Source organism: Hippoglossus stenolepis, chromosome 7 (assembly GCF_022539355.2).
Source record: "Hippoglossus stenolepis isolate QCI-W04-F060 chromosome 7, HSTE1.2, whole genome shotgun sequence".
NCBI lineage: Eukaryota > Metazoa > Chordata > Actinopteri > Pleuronectiformes > Pleuronectidae > Hippoglossus > Hippoglossus stenolepis.
The window spans coordinates 6,006,868-6,025,148 of record NC_061489.1 but is presented as its reverse complement, the minus strand read 5'-3'; the positions used below and the strand labels follow the sequence as shown (position 1 = coordinate 6,025,148).

At 40.3% G+C, this 18,281-nt stretch overlaps 1 protein-coding gene across 2 annotated transcripts; it reads left to right on the top strand.

The window, feature by feature from the left end:
- The first annotated feature begins 81 nt into the window (after positions 1-81).
- Positions 82-17,621, top strand: LOC118111910 (long-chain-fatty-acid--CoA ligase 1). 2 transcript variants are annotated; one of them, XM_035160694.2, is made up of 21 exons: positions 82-1,050; positions 7,409-7,818; positions 8,156-8,270; positions 8,686-8,750; positions 9,306-9,407; positions 9,804-9,903; positions 10,021-10,196; positions 10,621-10,653; positions 10,759-10,810; positions 11,300-11,373; positions 12,016-12,093; positions 12,225-12,359; positions 12,586-12,720; positions 13,069-13,164; positions 13,366-13,438; positions 13,519-13,607; positions 13,708-13,824; positions 14,025-14,168; positions 14,344-14,448; positions 15,768-15,839; positions 15,996-17,621. In XM_035160694.2, the coding sequence occupies exons 2-21, from the start codon at positions 7,624-7,626 to the stop codon at positions 16,134-16,136; spliced, it is 2,097 nt and encodes a 698-aa protein (XP_035016585.1). In that variant the 5' UTR covers positions 82-1,050; positions 7,409-7,623; the 3' UTR covers positions 16,137-17,621. The 2 variants fall into 2 exon arrangements, with proteins under 2 accessions (XP_035016585.1, XP_035016586.1); XM_035160695.2 differs by lacking the exon at positions 12,016-12,093 and adding an exon at positions 11,835-11,912.
- The last annotated feature ends 660 nt before the right edge of the window (positions 17,622-18,281 follow it).

Genomic DNA, 18,281 nt, shown 5'->3' with positions numbered 1-18,281 from the left:
AATGTTATGTCTTTTATTCATCTCATTCCTTCTTTCCACCATATAATATAGCTCTCATTTTGCAGGAGTTGGTTTATTCTGTAAACTTTTATGTGTTGAATGTGCCACAAGAAATTCATGTACTGTAAGTGTAAAAGAGAGTCCACGTGGTTCAGGTCACAGACAGACTGTTCTTCATAGACAGAAAGCTGCCTGAAAGACGGCCGACCAGAAAACCACTGTAGAAACCTGGATCTGCGGATTGTACAGTGGGGGTGGGAATCTCAGGATGACTCACGATATTATATGATGAGCAATACATGGTCCACCATAAGATTAATATTATGTTACAGCAATTCTGTGATTGCAAGATGATCATAGAATAATACATAATGAAATCTGTCTAACTGAAGTAGAATACAAAATGCCACTAAGGAGGTAAAGTCCAGGGTTTATGTATTTATTTACTGTAATTTGGTGTTAGTTTCACAGTTTGCCACAAACAAAAAGTGCATTTAGTTTTATCTTGGTGTTTCTTTAGTCTTTAACTAACAGGCTAACTTGTCAATGTTCACATCGTATCTGATGAGTCAGGAGAAAGATTATAGACATATATTGTCTCAGTCCTTTAGAAGCTGCATTCAGTGTTGCCCTTATTCATAAAGTTATTGCTAAAATTCGTGTCAAGTTTTTAGGTGGAGCCATAATCGAATGCAAAATGATCAATCCATCACTTCTATGTAAATGCATGCTCCTGTTTATACCATGACTGGAAAACAAACATTTAAACTTCAAAATTGAGTGCAAAAGAAAATTTCTAAAATGCCTTAAAGACTACCTGGGAACATTTAAGTTGTTTTATAATTTACTTCAGATTCTTCAAAAAATTAAAGTGTATTTCTTATTATGTAGCTTAAGCGTCGTTTATTCCTTCGTCAGTTGAGCATCTGTGTAATGGGTACATTTTATTTTGAAACTTTTGAACCGGAAGTGGTGTATTTTTCTCTTAAGTGTAACCATCTGCGCGTGGTCGATATTGAAGGAGAAGCCGGGGAGAGCTGCAGTGAACAGGTGGGAAGTTTACGAATCACTTATTGTTCGGTTTTTAAACACAATGAGCTAAAGAATAGGTGCCATGGTACATGTTAAACCAAAATGTGCAAGTGTACTGTAAAAACAAATAACGGTATTGTATTGAGAGACCGGTCTTAGTTTAATGTGTCGTGTTAACGCAAAAACACGCGTACGAGTGACTGGAACATTCGGATATATTCCTAATTACGTACTTTTTAATTCGGTGCTGACTTTATTACAGAAAGTGGCCTGTTCTTAAATACAACGCCAGTGATATTTGTTTGAATTCAATTCCGTTCACTTTGACCGTTAACTAGCTGCTTCTGCTCATGTTCCACATGTAATGTGTGTCAGTAGGTGATTAGCTTCCATTTAAATGGCTCCTGACAAGTTGTAGTTTTTATGAATGAGTTTCCTCTGAGATAACGTTTTGAATGGAGTTAGTCATTTACGTTACTTCCTCTGCGGTTTGTTTTGGTCACGGAGTCAATGGAAACAGCTTCAGCCACTACGTGTGTGTGTGTGTGTGTGGCAGGTGGACACAGTGTACATGTGTGTCTTCAGGCTCATGTATATGGGAGCACACTGCAGGTTTTGAGGTCAAAGGTGACTTGCCTCTGATTGGCTCACATCCATGAACCCACCCTACTTTCATTGGGTGGACCTCCCCTTGAATTTACACCCACCCCTCTGTCTTTCTCTGTGGTGGCGCTCCACATGCTCAAAGGGTTAAGAACGAGTCACGTGCTTCACATGCACGCAGAACAACGTGCATGCAACATAGGTGAAGATGTTCAATTGGGATTATTTAGTGGTTGTTTGCTGTTCCTATATAACATTTATGTCTGAGGCTTAAGCTCGACTTGCTTGACTCTCAGTTTGCTCAGAGGGAGGTAGTGCACGTGCATGAGCGTAACATGGAGTTGCAGAGTTTGCCAGCCTGAGCGGTGACATATTCTACATAAACTGGACTCATCATTTATTAGTATTTAAAGTGGGGTACTGAATTTGGTACTTGTATATGCTCAATCCCCTGAGGGTTGTAGTATTCAGAAAGTACTATGTTTTGTAATAGAGTATTTACAGTATGTGAAAATACTTCCCTCAGGGGATTAAGAATGTACAAGCACTGAACTCAGTATGTCACATTTTCCGTCTGCGAAAAATACTCCCCAGTAACTGATGTACACTAAGCAAGCACTTTATTAGGAACACCATACTAAAGACATGGCTACACATACGCGTATGCTAAGGGAATATCAAAGGTCATAGTTCACCAATGTTGAACTACATGCTAAGCCACACTGTGGATTTGCTGCACCACAGGAAGCACACAGAAGGGAAGTGGACAGGAAGTGAAGGTTCGCCACTGATACATTCTGGTATGTGCGACCAGGCCCTACTACTGTGTAGTCCCTCCCTTGCTCTCAGAACTTTGTGCCATAGACCACTGGGTTGTTGGAAACTTTCCTCAGAGATTCTGCCCCATGTTGACATGACTGCATCACATAACGTCTGCTGCATGTTCGTGCTGTGGTAGTCATTGAAGTTCACTGAACTTCCTGTGATGTTCATGAAACCTGTTTGAGACTTTTACTTTGTGACATGGACCAAAATCCTCCTGGAACTTAGACGGCAAACTGTGGCCAGACAGAGTCAGTAACAAAACTCAGACTGTGGCATTCACATGATTATTGATTAGTATTAAGGGCTCAAAACGTTCCAAAGGTGGTATATGGGGGCGATTTATGGAGTTCCAGCCTTGAATGTTTTCCTCAAAACCTCAGAATCTTTTTGGTTTTTAAAATAACTTTAAATGCATTATGTGTAATTTCCCATCAGTCCCTCTGAATGCAAATCAATGGACCTCTATTACTGAGGAAATGTCACCACCTAGGTCTGCCCAGACACTGTATATGAAGATGGACAACATGACTGCTTCCCAAAAGTGAAGCCAATGAGACATGATTGGTCAAGCTTGTGTCGACAGGACCTCGCACCAGGGAGAAGGAAGAGGGCACACTTGAAGCAGAGGCAAGGAACACAGAAAAGTGTGAAAGCAAGCCAGGAAGGAAAATGAGGGACAGAGCAAAGAGTAAAGGAGAGAACCTGTTCAGCAGGAGGGAAGCAGGTCTGGATGACTTAAACCCAAATCTCCTCCAGTAGCTATTTGTTTGGGAACATGAGACAAATTTATGAGACAACAGTGTTGATATTTATCTGAAATGGACCTACATTACTTATAATGCAGTTTGTTACAGTAGCCTAAATATGGTGCTTGATAATGGAGCTATGCCAGGCTCACTGAAACGAAGAAGCTGAACTGAAATGACCTAATGACACAAGATGTTCTTTTTGTATTGCAGTGTCCATAATGACAAAATTGTTTTAGTGAATGCAAGACTGGTTCACATTTTGAGTTTGCATCATTTATTATTAAGTCTTGTGAGATATTGGATCATTTTAGGTCTTGGGGCCCAAAAGCAGTTATATGATATTAATGATCCGACATATTTAAGTTATAAACACTAGATGTTTACATAGAGCTCTACAGGTCCTAAAAGATTCAGTAAAACTTGTATAATTACCTCTTCCAAGTAGTTATGTTTTCGCCCCCTGTCTTTATGTTTGTTGGTTGTTTTGTATGTTTGTTTGGAAGATTACACATGCAGCTCCAGGAATTATTTTTCACTTTCTCAGGGAATAATTTATGGATCTGCATGAAAAAATTTGGCACATTTAAAGGACTGATATGTGTGAAATTTGGTGCGGCTTGATTGAATTTAGAGGGACTGTTGGGCCTTGGTGGAGGTTTGCACTCTGAATGCCATTCTGGTTTGTTGGTTTTAGATTCTTATTCTACTTCAGTTGTGCAAACTATCAAACAAATTTTCTTTTAAAACAGGAACATTGTTGAGATACAGTTAACCTGGTGGTGTCCCTGAGACTGTTTTCACTTTTGCCTGGTTGATAATCCAGACTAGCATAAAATATCCACAGACAATTGAATCAATCATTTTACTTTGTCACTCACTCACTCAGCTGATTGTGTAAAGTAAAGAAACAGCAGTGAGTTAAACAGATCGGCGTCATCTCTATTCTGGCGTTTTTCCTCCGATCAGCTTTTATCTGACTCTGTCTGATCATCTCAGCTGACCACACACGGGTCAGGACTCATAGGTCACTGGGGTAAAGGTGAGCCGAGCGAGCCACTGCTTTATCCTGCTGGCTTTTGCAGGGAAGCTGTATATCTGAGAGAGTCTCAGACACAAGATACTGATGTGTAAAGGGACAAACGTGTGTTCAGGCTCACTGCAGTTTTACTCTTTTAATAGTACTATATAGATAAATCTCAACCTCACAATAATGTGCTCCCTCAACCTTTACTGTCTCATTGATCTTGTCTTTGGATAGGGTAAACAATTGTTTACATCAAGTCTTTGAAACCGTCAGGCCGCCTGTCTTGCCACAACTAGCCAATCAGAGACCTCCCCGGAGCCAGTCTGACCTTTTGATTGGTGGTTTAGCAGAGGTTAACACATCACCTTGTAACAGAGTCAGTGGGAGTGTTTAGTGCCAGTAGTATATCAGTGCATCCTGTTGTAGCTGCAGTAAACCCGACGCTCACAAGGTCGCTCTTATTGGATGTTCAGCTGCAAAAGGAAAGCTGCTGTTTCACCTGGCTGCTCTCTGTTACAGGTGAGGAATATTGCAGGATGGATGAAGATTCATCTGTATGGTGCTCATAGAAAGTGGAAGTAGACTGAAGTTGACTTCTCTCCATGTAGTTTGTTGAACGCTCTAGGCGCCAGGTCTAGTTCCATAAAGGTTTTTACAGCTGAGAGGTCTGAGAGGTTAGCTGTGTTACTTAGTTCTACTTCTTCTGTTACTACTTGGAACTTGTGAAGTGTATTCAAGGTAAATGTGCAGTTATCTGTTGAGGTGTCTCAGTGACTGTGGAATTAGGGATTTGAGGCTGCATCATAACATCGAATAAATACCCACCTGACTGTAATAATATTGCTTCCTAATTTCCCCCCAAACTGAAAAAACATGAACCTTTCAGTCATGGTATGAATAGTTCTTTTTGTTTTCTGCACAGACATTTATATGCTTAATGAATGAACAAACTAATAGATAACCTTAATTTTCAGTGTCTTCACATGCACAGGCAATGTTGTATTTGTAACAGGCCCCTTTCATAAGATGGAAATGTTACTGTGCACTCACACTGTTATTTTACAGTTTAAAATGTCTTGGACTGCTTTTGTATTTGTTGTCTTTGACCAATTTTAAACTGTCTCAGATCAAGTATAAATATGTCTCCACATCATGCATTTTATCCATACTTACATTTTTTAAGTATCCTGTCACTGAGTAGTTTTCTCATGCTTTGTGTGTAACTAAGTGAAAGTTAAATCTTAACACCGAATATCATGAGCTAATGCAACACCCGCCGTCATACCTGCCTAATGCCCATATGTGTAGAGTGTATCAACAGAAGGGGAGATGTCTCCCAAAAGGAGGCTTCAGTGTAGTGAACATCAGCAGCCTTGGAACATGCTTCATAAAGAAGAAAATCTGTAGTCAGGTTATACAATATATTATGTCTTTTTACAGTAAAGGTGTCATGAAAATATATACGTTGTAGTGGTTTTTAATTACACTAACTCTAATCAGTCAAGAATAGGTTTTACATATTAATCACTATTTAAAGTCTATTTTTTTCTCATTTTAAATGATCTACCTGTTACAACATGTAATCAACATATCAGCCCCCATCAATCTGGCGAGAGTAGCCCCTCATCCCCGTCAGTCAGTCAGAGGATTGTTTGTGCTTGATCAGAGTTGTCTCAGTTTTATCTCCAACTCAGAATCTTGGCCTAAGTTCATCGTCTCAGACTCTGTTTCTAATCTATTTATTCTTAAACACCTCTTCTTGCTCTCTCTCTCCTCTCGTGTGTGTGTGTGTGTGTGTGTGTGTGTGTGTGTGTGTGTGTGTGTGTGTGTGTGTGTGTGTGTGTGTGTGTGTGTGTGTGTGTGTGTGTGTGTGTGTGTGTGATTATTCTGTGGTCTGAGTTGTATGTACTCAACACTGGTGGCTGGTGGTTGACCTTGAGTGTGCAGTGGAGTAATGAAATAAAGAAAGTATTAATATATTGATACTTTGCATTTAAACAAAGTGAGCTTGGAACTAAAAAGCTATAAGTTAGAACTGACTGACCATACATTTTTGGGGGCTTTTACTGGTACAGATATTGGAAAGAAAAAAAACATTCCTAAATAGATATATCGGCCAACATATGTATAAAAAATATTAACTGCAAAAGGTGGTTATCAAACCCTATTTATATTTTTCCAGTTTAACCAATAACGTTATTGGAAATACATATAAACCACACATAACCAAATATATATAACTTGAATAAAACAAATAGTTGTTTACATAAAATACAAACAGAAATGCACATTTTGTCTGACTTGTTTATTTTGTAAATTAAAAACTTGATATGGGCGGATATCTGCAAACATAAACGCTGATACCAATATGCCTGTGAAATGTTTGTAATGGCCAACCAATGTATAAGTAGGGCTTTAATATAAAGTAATGTATATTTCTCTTTACTGCCAATACGAGCATGCTGGCAGGGAGGTGTGTTGGTCTGTTGAAACACTTTTGTCCAGACGGAAATGTCTCAACAACCACTCAATGTAATGCCATGTGTCTGACGTTTGCAGTTCAGAGGGAAATATTTTGACTATATTATGCCAAAATCGATCTTAAAATAACTCAACTGACTTCTTGGTTTGCTGTGCAATTTGCTACAGAGAAGCATGGCCCTTATCATAGACTGTATATAAAGATGGACAACAAGGTCTCCACTTCCCCCCCACTATCCAGAAATGAAGCCAAAATATCACGGATACGAACACTGCAATCTTGTGCATTTGAAGGGAAAACATGGGGCAATTGGGGGATGGAGCCGTGGTAGCAAGGTCCCGCCAATATATGTGCTTGACCAATCGCAGTCTTAGTTGTCATTTCACCCCATTTTTATACCATCAAATAACTAAATAAATCAAGTGCACTTCAACTTGTATTTTGGTCCATGTCTCATTCACTAACATGGAGGAGGTGGGATTTATATCCAATACTGCAGCCAGCCACCAGGTGGCCGTCGGGGCACTTTCGCTTCACTTTTTGGGAGCTATCATGTCATATCTTTATCTACAGTTTATGATCCCTGTGGTTTAAGTATTTATTTTTGCCATCGCAGCCAGGTAGATCCATTAGCATGTCTGTAGTCTGTGTTGTGGAACCAATGAATGACCCGTCTTCTCCTCCTCACTCTAGGCCCTCTCCTGGCTTACATCCCTCCACACACTCCTTCACCTCAGGGCGTTCAGTGTCGCTCCACCTCCTCCTGAGGCCTGCAGAGAGTGCTAGCTGATATCTAACACACCCTGCAGCCATTATTCCAGTGTGAAATTCACACACACACAAATCTACTACTCCAAGCAAACATACAAAAAGGCCCTTCCTCTTTAAATACACTCCCCAGTAGAATCATGCTGAGCCAGGAGATCTTCCAGAGGCTGAGGTTGCCAGATCTGGATGATGTTCGTCAGTACGTCAGAAGCGTCTCTACCCCCGTGCTTGTTAGTGTGGGGGCAGTTGCTGCTGCGACCGCATACTACCTGGCAACACGCCCCAAGGCACTCCCATCAGTCTGTGACCTCCACATGCAGTCAGTTGAGGTTCCGGTGAGTTTTAAGTGCTTCAGTCAAGTTTGACAAAGTTTGCTGGTTTAGACTCTTTGTTAAAGTTATACTGTTCAGCTCCAGGCACAATTAATACATAACTGAGCTGTTGTTAATGAAATGTCATTGAATATAAAGTGTATGGAAATTGATCGTGCCGTAACCAGATTTTATGCAGGATAGTGATACTGATGCTTTTTATGTCTTACAACATTACTACTATAATAAAGGCCTTAAGATTTCAGTTTTATGTCATCCATGCTTAATTGAAGCAGTTTTCTACAAAGACCCAATCTGCCAATGAATATTGTTTATAACCAACATTTGTGTCTTTCATCAGGGCGGAGATTTTGCACGCATATCACCTCTTCTGAACGGAGCTGCTCACTTGTCTCATGTGTACGATGACGGCAGGACAATGTATGAGTTCTTCCTCAGAGGAGCCCGAGTCTCCAGTAAGTTTCAAATAACATGATGTGATTTATTTAGACTTGCTACTGTCCAGAAAATATACTAATGTTTCCTTATACAAGGGGTTTAAAGTTAATGTGCTTAGTATAAGTTTTGAATTACATTGTTTACTTTATTTATTGTCATGGAGGCTGATTCTTTTTTGCCAAAAGTAGTGAACCTTTAGAGTCGGCAGCCATTACTGGTTACATCACGTCATCTGACCTCTAAAGTAAACATTGTAATACTTCTACACAGTATGTACTTTTCCCAGTCAGCCACAGAATATACACTAGAGGAGTGTGCAATGTGCACAACATGGGTGATATGTGTTAAGTTAAATGACTCTTTCTGTTTTTCATTGTCTTTTTTTCTTGTATTCTCTCTTCCCCCATCTGTGTCTCTCCTTTCATCCTCCAGATAATGGTGCCTGTCTGGGCTCCAGGAAACCAAAACAGCCCTATGAATGGATGTCATATGGAGAGGTAAGACTCAACAACAGCAGCTCGCCTTGTAAAAACATTATGGCCTCCAGCTGGACCAGTTGACTGGAGCAGTTGACACATGGTGGTGGTACTGATAAAGGTTTGCCTTTCACACATGCACAACGCAGCGGGAGGTTTTCTGCACAGAAAGACCCTGGCCAAACCGGTTTGCTGTGTGGCTAACCACCGTGCTGCCCTAACATGACCTCTGTGGGCTGTTATTGTATTTGAACTGTATTTCCTCTTACGTGAAAATATTGAAAAAGCCTTTTAGAATAATAAAAATAATTACTTTATTTGCATAGCACTTATCTAAACAAGGTTACAAAGTGTTTCACACAAAAAAATCCATCTCAAAAGACAAATTAACTAAAATAAAAGGCTATTCAGCTCAGTAACATAATAAGGTGTGTGTGTGTGTGTGTGTGTGTGTGTGTGTGTGTGTGTGTGTGTGTGTGTGTGTGTGTGTGTGTGTGTGTGTGTGTGTGTGTGTGTGTGTGTGTGTGTGTGTGTGTGTGTGTGTGTGTGTGTGTGTGTGTGCTCTCTCTCTCTTAGGTCAAGGAGCGAGCAGAGAATCTGGGTTCTGCATTTGTTCTCAAAGGACACTCCAAGACCACCGACCCCCACATCGGCATCTTCTCTCAGAACAGACCTGAGGTACACAAACGTTTGTACATCTATCTTAGTGAGGACACTCATTGATATAATGCATTCCCTAGCCCCTTGCCCTGACCTTAACCATCAAACCATAAATGCCTAACCCTGAAAGCAAGTCAACCCTCAAACAGCCCATTAAAGATGGGCCAGAAAGTGTGGACCATGTGGCCAAAGTCCTCACTTTCCTAAAATGTCCTCTCTGTAGGTTCTAGACTCCAAATACTCCTCACAAAGATATCTGTAAAAGTACACGTACACACACAGACACACACACACTTGACACAGAATTAAAAAGTGCTTTTCTTCTATTTATCTTCATATCAGTGTTTTGTTATTGTAAATGTAACATCATATCATCTTCATTTGTGTGTGTGTTTTATGTGCGTGTGGTTTTAGTGGACCATCACTGAGCTGGCATGTTACACATATTCACTGGTGTCAGTCCCTCTGTACGACACCCTGGGAAGAGAGGCCATTGCCTACATTATGGACAAAGGTAAACCACAGTAACAACCACCTGAATACACATGCTTCCGTTTTCTTATGTGTCTCTTAGTGTAGGTTAAGAGCTGCTGGTGATTGTTCTACATGGGTTTGTTTTTCGTTTCTGCAGCGTCCATCTACACTATTGTGTGTGACGTGGTAGAGAAAGTCAACCTGGTACTTGACTGTGCCAAGAACAGGAAACACACTGTGAAAACCATCGTTCTAATGGAGACACCAAGTCCCGACCTGGTCAGCAGGGGGCGACAGGCTGGAATCCACATTCTCAGTCTGCAAGAGATGGAGGTCAGCAGGCAACTTCTGTCCCCACCCTTTGTCTTTGTTTATTCCTCATTCACTTCTTTTTTATGTTCATTTTTTTCTTTTGTTCTACTGATTTTTATACGGAAGTGTTCTGCATTTTTGTTTACTCTAGAGTTCTTGTATTCATCCTGCCGGGGTTTTTTTTCTTAACTTAAGACTTTTTCTGTCTTTGCATTCATGTATAGTTATTGTTTTCTTTATTCTATATTTGTGTTTTTGTTGTCCAGTTTTGATATGTTGTTAATACTTCTGTAATGTTCTAGCTTTTTTCTTGCTAGTTTTCCTCTTGTGTTGGCTTCGTTCCTGCTCTTTAGTTAGATTTTCTTTTTTGCAGTTTTTATACTTTCTTTGTCCTTTTATATTCCATCTATATTGACTTAATTAACTAGAGTTTCCTGTTCTGCAGGCTATTGGGAAAGCCAACCATCACCAACCAGTGGTAAGTACTGTAAGCAGTGGGCTGTTAAAAGATCTCTATCTCTATCAATGATTAAGTTGTGTGTGATTTGGCACTGTTTGACCTTTTACACCACCATCCCTCCAGCCTCCGCAGCCTGACGACATGGCAGTCATCTGCTTTACCAGCGGAACAACAGGTGAGACACACATGGAGAAAAGCACCCATAATAAATGCCATTAGTTGTGTTAAGGTGTAGAAGTTTTCCCACCAGGTAATAAACTCATGACAACACTGGTCTTACTGAGTGAAACCTGTAACTTAAGATTTCACTATGAGCAGCTTCATTCTTCTGCTGTAATCATGGAAAGTTTTTATTTTTTGGGTTGGGTTCAGACACAAAAAAAGGGAATGCCTATTGGGTTCGGGTCAGACTCTGCTGCTGCTCGGAGCTGACATTTTATAACTGCAGACTTAGTATTAATAATTAGTGACGTGGCTGCTGCCACTGATGCACAAAAATGTACCTATCAAGTTTTATGTCCATAAGAAATCAAACAGATGTTTGGCCGTTGGTCAACTGTATGTGCTAGAACACCAGTAACACTACACTACCGCAGCAATCCCAATGTCCATCAATACCTAAGAAATGTATACTTGCTCTCTAAAGGTGTGTTTGTACTTTCAGGAGATCCAAAGGGAGCTATGTTGACACACAGGAATATTGTGTCCAACTGCTCATCCTTCATCAAATTGACAGAGGTGAGAGAGGCTGATGAAACATGTAATGTGTTTAAGTTGCAGTAAAATTGTCTGCTCTAACCTTTGGAATAGAAGCATTTTGAGATCAATTTAATCCAAAGGAGGAGGCAGGTTCCTTTCCTACCTCGTCCTCTCCTCCACAGCCTCCTCTATAAGGAGGTGGAGGCTGAGGGAGAAACCACATTGTTTTGAGTATAAACATTTCTCCTGGTGTGATACTGCTCTGCTAGCAACTGCAAATGAATTAGTAACTCAGAATGGCCACCAGGACCACAAGATGGGTAGGAGTGTGAGTAAATGGAAAAAGTGAGGTTAGAGCAATGTGAGCGTGCTTTTTTTAATGGAGCAAAACAAGATGGAGCTGAGAGAATGAAAGTCAGACGGTGTGAGGGGAAAACCACCAACATGTCTTAGGATATAGAGTGAGGGGCTTTGATAAACTCTTTTGCTTTTCTCTCCAGTCATACTCTCAGACCACCTCGGAGGATGTGATGCTGTCTTTTCTGCCTCTGGCCCACATGTTTGAGAGGGTGGTGGAGGTACAAACATCATCACTGATGTCTTTCTCTCCCCGTCTGTTCTTGTGTGTATGTGTACCTGTGTGTCCATGTATTCCTTTGCATGTGTGTGAACCTGTTTTAGAGTTGGTATCCTTTTAGTACCAGTGATGTCCACATATCCTTCCTGCCGTTGGCTCATATGTTTGAGAGAGTAGCACAGGTATGATCTCTTAGTTCCTTTTGTCACCCTTTGTTCGAGATAAATCTGTATTCCTACAACTTCTCTATAATCACTCACTCTTAACTTTCCTCTTCTGCATCTCTCATCACTCACTCCCTTTTTGCTGACAGGGAGTGATGTTAGTCCATGGAGCAAGGATCGGCTTTTTCCAGGGAGACATTCGTCGGCTGACAGACGATCTGAACACACTGAAACCGACTGTGTTCCCTGCGGTGCCCCGAGTCCTCAACAGAATGTATGATAAGGTAGGTGGACACACTGATGTAAGCACAAAAGGTTAAAGCCGTGCTCATGCTGCTGCTGAATGTCTGACATTGCTCATATTAACATTTTAAAACTAGCAATACTTGCAATACTTGCATCACCTGACCTGCTTTTTGCACGAGTGCAGCAGAGACCTAAATGAGGATGATGATAATAGAACTAATGCTGTTTCTTATAACTAAGCTGTGTGTGTCTGTGTGTTTGTAGATCTTTGGCCAGGCTAACACCTCTTTGGAGCGCTGGCTGCTGGGGTTTGCCTACAGGAGAAAAGAGGCAGAGCTGAAGAAAGGCATCGTGAGGAGAGACAGTATCTGGGATCGACTAATCTTCAGGAAGGTCCAGGTATACAGAACCAGCACATTTACAACTCCTGTTTGACACTGCACAGTTTAAACGCCTACATGTCCACGGGTGGATGATACAAGTTTCCAAAAAGTTATTAGATTTAGTTGATTATTGAAGTGGTCTGTTCCTTACTTGTAAGCCCTTTTACACTGTGATTTGTCCTTTTGTGAGAAAAATTTGGTAAAATGAATCTGAAGCGCTTGTCTCATACTGCATTGTGTGCATGAGTTGGAGGTTTTCATAGCATAAGATTTGTGCTGATGGTAACTCCAGCTGACGTTGTGACTCTGCTGTCATCTCTTCATCGTAAATGCAAGCATTAATGAAGTTTGCTGTCCTCTACAGGACAGCCTCGGTGGTCGCGTCCGTCTCATGTTCACAGGAGCCGCTCCCATCTCTCCTGTTGTTCTCACTTTCCTCAGAGCTGCAATAGGCTGTCAGGTAACAAACACACACTCAACATCGAGTCCTTGTTTCACATGTTTTCTGTCATCTTTCCTGGAATTCTGTAACGTATCACAACATTCTGCCATCGAGTCTGTAATCAGGTCCACATCATTCTATGCTCCTCATTAGCTCTACACTGCAATATCTTCTGCTTGTTAAAGAATAATAATCATCTTAGTTTGTGCTCTCTTTCAGTTCTATGAAGGCTATGGACAAACCGAGTGCACTGCTGGGTGCACAATGAACATCCCAGGAGACTGGAGCGCAGGTAAGAGTATTTTTCTTTGTAAACCATGACACGTAAATTATTCAGCAGAACCAGAACTTAACTAAACCTCACGTCACTAGGCCATGTTGGAGCTCCTCTGCCCTGTAACTCAATCAAACTGGTGGATGTGCCCGAGATGAACTATCTGGCTGTAAACGGAGAGGGAGAGGTAAAGCACCATGACCAATGAGTCATCCCAGAGATGCTGTCTTTTAAATATATATGGTAATGTTTGTCGTTCACAACCGTGTTTCCATGTTGATTTCTAGGTGTGTGTGAAGGGTACAAACGTGTTCCTGGGCTATCTGAAGGACCCAGTGAAGACAGCAGAGACTATTGATGCAGATGGATGGGTTCACACAGGAGACGTTGGAAAATGGCTTCCAGTAAGTTCATGCAGTTTAGGTTCATACTCGTGTATTCTGTAACACCCTCACTTTTTTTATACTCCACTCCAAACATACGTACATAAACTTTAATGAAAGCTCATTACATTTAGCTAGATGTTTAAGTTTTTTGATTCTCTGACAGCTTGTTGACATTTTGTCTTTGTACAGACATTAATGCTTTGTGAATGTGTTCCCAGAATGGTACACTGAAGATTGTGGACAGGAAGAAGCACATCTTCAAGCTGGCACAGGGAGAGTACATTGCTCCTGAAAAGATCGAGACTATCTACCTGAGGAGTGATGCAGTGGCACAGGTCTTTGTGCATGGAGACAGCCTGCAGGTGGGTGGAGGACATTTTCGTGTGCGTGCGTGCGTGCGTGCGTGTGTGTGCGTGCGTGCGTGTCAAAGCTTTGTGGAATTATTTCTGTAACTTCAGAATTTCTCAGTGGAATGGGTGCATAAGCTCACACAGGCTAACCCACACTTTGACTTTCATATATTGTGTTTATCTCCAGGCATGTCTGGTAGCAGTGGTGGTCCCTGACCCTGACTTCCTATCTGGCTGGACCAAGAAGACTCTGGGCCTGGAGGGCAACTACCAGGATCTATGTGGCAGAGCGGTAATACTGAGTAGAGTTTAATTCTAGTGTACAATGAATTCAAGCAGCAGACATATGTTTTCCTGTGTCCACACTGTAAATCCATTTCTGTCTCTTCACAAACAACAGTGATTCCCAACAAGGGTCAAAAAGGCTACATGACACGTCTTGTGGTGAAAAAGTTGAACCTGGTTCAACTTCCCAGATCGTACCTCAGTCTTTAAGTGTATTTTTTTTTTTTTAGCCATGTCCTGCCACTGCATAATTATAACCACCGCTACTTCAGGATCAGGACAGACGCACAGGTCTTCTTTTACTGTGTCAGTTTCTGAGTGTCCTCCCTCCACTCTCCCACAGACCTGCGCTCACTTTACATTTTAACAATAAACACAGACACTAATCAGAAGTTATTAGGACCTGAACAGAACTGACGTTTACTTTGTGTTTGTAGATTCGCTTAAGAGTTTGAGACACGTATTTTAACACATGCACACTGTGCGCACGTGGTGGATAATCTGCTACACACAACACGAGACATGCACAGCCAGGACATCATGGTTTAAGTGACCGGAACGATCCGGATTCATGATCCGATGCCATTGATTGAAGCACACAAGGAAGTAAATACATGTGGTTATCAGATTTTGTGAGCGACAGAGACGAGCAGACACACACAATCACACACTGTTTTGTTTTTTTTTACTTCCTTGTTGCAGCAGAATAAGCGACGCCCGTTTTATCAAGGAACATAAATATGAATTCATCAGGTTTTTATAAAGATCAGCTCTAGGTGTGAGTGATTAGAGAACATCAGAGGACCACTGTTGTAGTCTGATTTTAAATTGAAAACCTTATTTTGTAAATTACAGCACACTTGTAATAACAGTAACAGTTCAGAATACTTTTTTAAAGCACAAATCATGAGGTTAGTGAAGATGCACACCTCTAGTCTCACAGTAATAAAAAGTGTATAGAAATGAAATTCTTTGTATCGAGATGCATCGATAATCGTTTTGTAATTGAATCGTATCCCTCTGAATTGTGAGGTGCCTAGAGATCCCTAGAGACAGTGACAATTCAATATGTCACTATATGAAGTAAATTGTTGTAAAAATGTCCACATTAAGGACAAATCTTGAAACTTTTTCTTTACCAAAAGAAACCTGAGAGCTAACTGCAAAAGTCAGTTGAAAGATAAATGAAAAAGAGCTTAGAACTGAACTAGTGTTGTGACTTGGGCCAGATTATCATGTACCATAGCCCATGTACTGCAGGTCGATTGAAAGAACTTGTGATATCATCATTATGAGTTCCTCCCTTTTTTTTCCCCATCTGCACAGGATGTGAAAGCAGCCATCTTGGAGGACATGGTGCGACTGGGAAAGGAAGGAGGCCTCAAGTCCTTTGAGCAGGTAAAACAATGGCTCATAACTCAGCTCGGAGTTGAAATATCTGTGTCTGTCTTTGTAGCGTTCTTACAACCTTTGTTCAGATATGAAATACTTTTCTGGGAGTGAAACATTATCCTTCTCTCCAACACAACCTGGCAACTTGTGTGTGTCCCTCAGGTGAGGGCCACCTACACCCACACCGAGCTGTTCTCAATCGAGAACGGCCTTCTCACTCCGACGATGAAGGCCAAGAGGAACGAACTGCAGCAACACTTCAGACCCCAGATAGAAGAGCTGTACGCTGGGATCACAATGTAGAAGGAGAGGGGAGACCACTGACACAAGAGCTCCTCCAAACATGTTTTCAGATGGACAGCAAAGAAAGAAGGGGGGTCGGAGAAGGACAAGGAGGAGGAAAAGCTGACGCACACAAGGAAGTAAAGGAAGAGCGTCATCCACCTGCTCAGTCCTCAGTAACAAGAGAAACAACAGGAAGAGGATGTCATGTAGCTTTTAATGAAACTTGATTCAGAGCATTCTGAACAAAAACGCACAAAACCTTTGAGGAACAGAGTAGATTTTATCTTTAAAATAAATGCGGCCACTGATTGAACGGTTTTGCCGAAGTTATGATCAGTTCTCGTCTCCAATGATGCATTTTAAAGGGAAACAGTTCTTCACTGTGGCATCAGATATCTCAGGAATTCTGTGGAATGAACCACACACAGCACCTCACACACACACACAGACAGACACACACACACACGCACACACACACACTTTCTAACTTAAAGGATGAAGAGGGAACACTTCACTGAGGGTCAGAGTGATGACTTATGTCACACAAACACCCTGACACATCACAACATGAACATTTCAGGGTTTTTGACAGTTATTGTCAGATTGTATTTCACTATGTAAGTTTGTTCAATTGGAGTTGAAATCCACATTGGATGCTTGGATTGTTTCTGTTGTGTTCTTTAGTATGAGCCATATTGAAACTGCACAAACAAACTTAGCTGTTCACAGGGACAGACACACTCAGGGCGATTTTTCTAATTTATCTATGTTTATAACAGGAACAGAGGAGATGTGTGGAGTCAGGAGTGTCATAGAAAAGAACAAAACTGAAAGAGAATAGGGAAATAAATATTAGGAATAATTAAAAGAAGAAGTAAATAAAATGTTGAAACAAAGAGAAATGATACAAGAATTAAATGAACAAATAATTATAAGCATTTTCACATTTATATTTTAATTAATATATTTTGAAAAAAACATTGCTTTATTTTTGCATATAAATTACACTTTCTGTATATATTTTTTAAGTTTTTATTTATTTGTATCCCTTTTTTACCTTAATGCAAAAACAATGGGGAATAGAACAAGGAAAAGTAAAGGGATAAAAGGACATTATATAAAGTTGGTTCAATAAATGAGTAATCAATATATATATTTTTAGAATTAAATGATTAAAATTGGAAGGAAATAAAATATTTTTAATATTTAGTTGTAATTCACATTCTGCATTTATTTATTATTTTATATATTTTCCCGTTAAACTTCTTATTTCACAGATTTCTTTTTTCATGGCACTGACTCCATTTTCTAGAGTTGTTACATGTATCTTATGTTACGTTGAAAAGACACATTTTCTTAATTTTACTTGCAATCTCAGTGTAATGATCTTGAAAGTTTATGATGAATTTAATGGAAGTACTTTTAACAGTGTCTCACTAAAACAGTTTTTACGATCATCTTGGATTTGTTTTGCAAAACTTGAATAAAAAATAATTGAAACAGCTGCGTGATCTCATTACTTTTGTGTGGCTTTGGGAAATATTTAGATAAGTAACCCAGTTTAATTGAATCCTGTCATCTATACTCCAAGTGATTTCCAACATTTTGATTTATTAGTGTCACTGCACGTTACTTACTTACTTAAATAAACTAAGAAAAATGTACCCATTAAATACCTAAAATTCAACAATCACAAGGAACCCGGAGAGAAGAAATTAATATCCAGGCTATATTTTGGTTGTACAGGATTATGAAACAGAAAAGTTAGTACGGTATGATGTGAAATTTCAGAACATGTTCTGCTTTTTCGTCCAAAATATACAGACAGAAGGCTACTGATACGGAACCTTGCAGGTTTAAAGTTCCATTTGGCTTTGGGAGAGGGGGTATCTGTTTGTGTTCCAATATCTCATGAGAACAAAATTGATTGAGAGGATTTATATTATTTAATTTTATTCTCCGTACCACTTGGTGGCGGTAATGCGTCATTCCGTTGTTTGGCCATAAAACAAGAGAAGAACGATGACTGGGGTTTACAAACTTCATCTCTCCGTAGGGACCAATGTGTCAGATAACCCTCTCACAATAGGGTTTGATTGTATTAATATGAAGTAAATATTGCCTATACCACAGTATTCGACAGTAAAATTCAGTTCGGTTTTT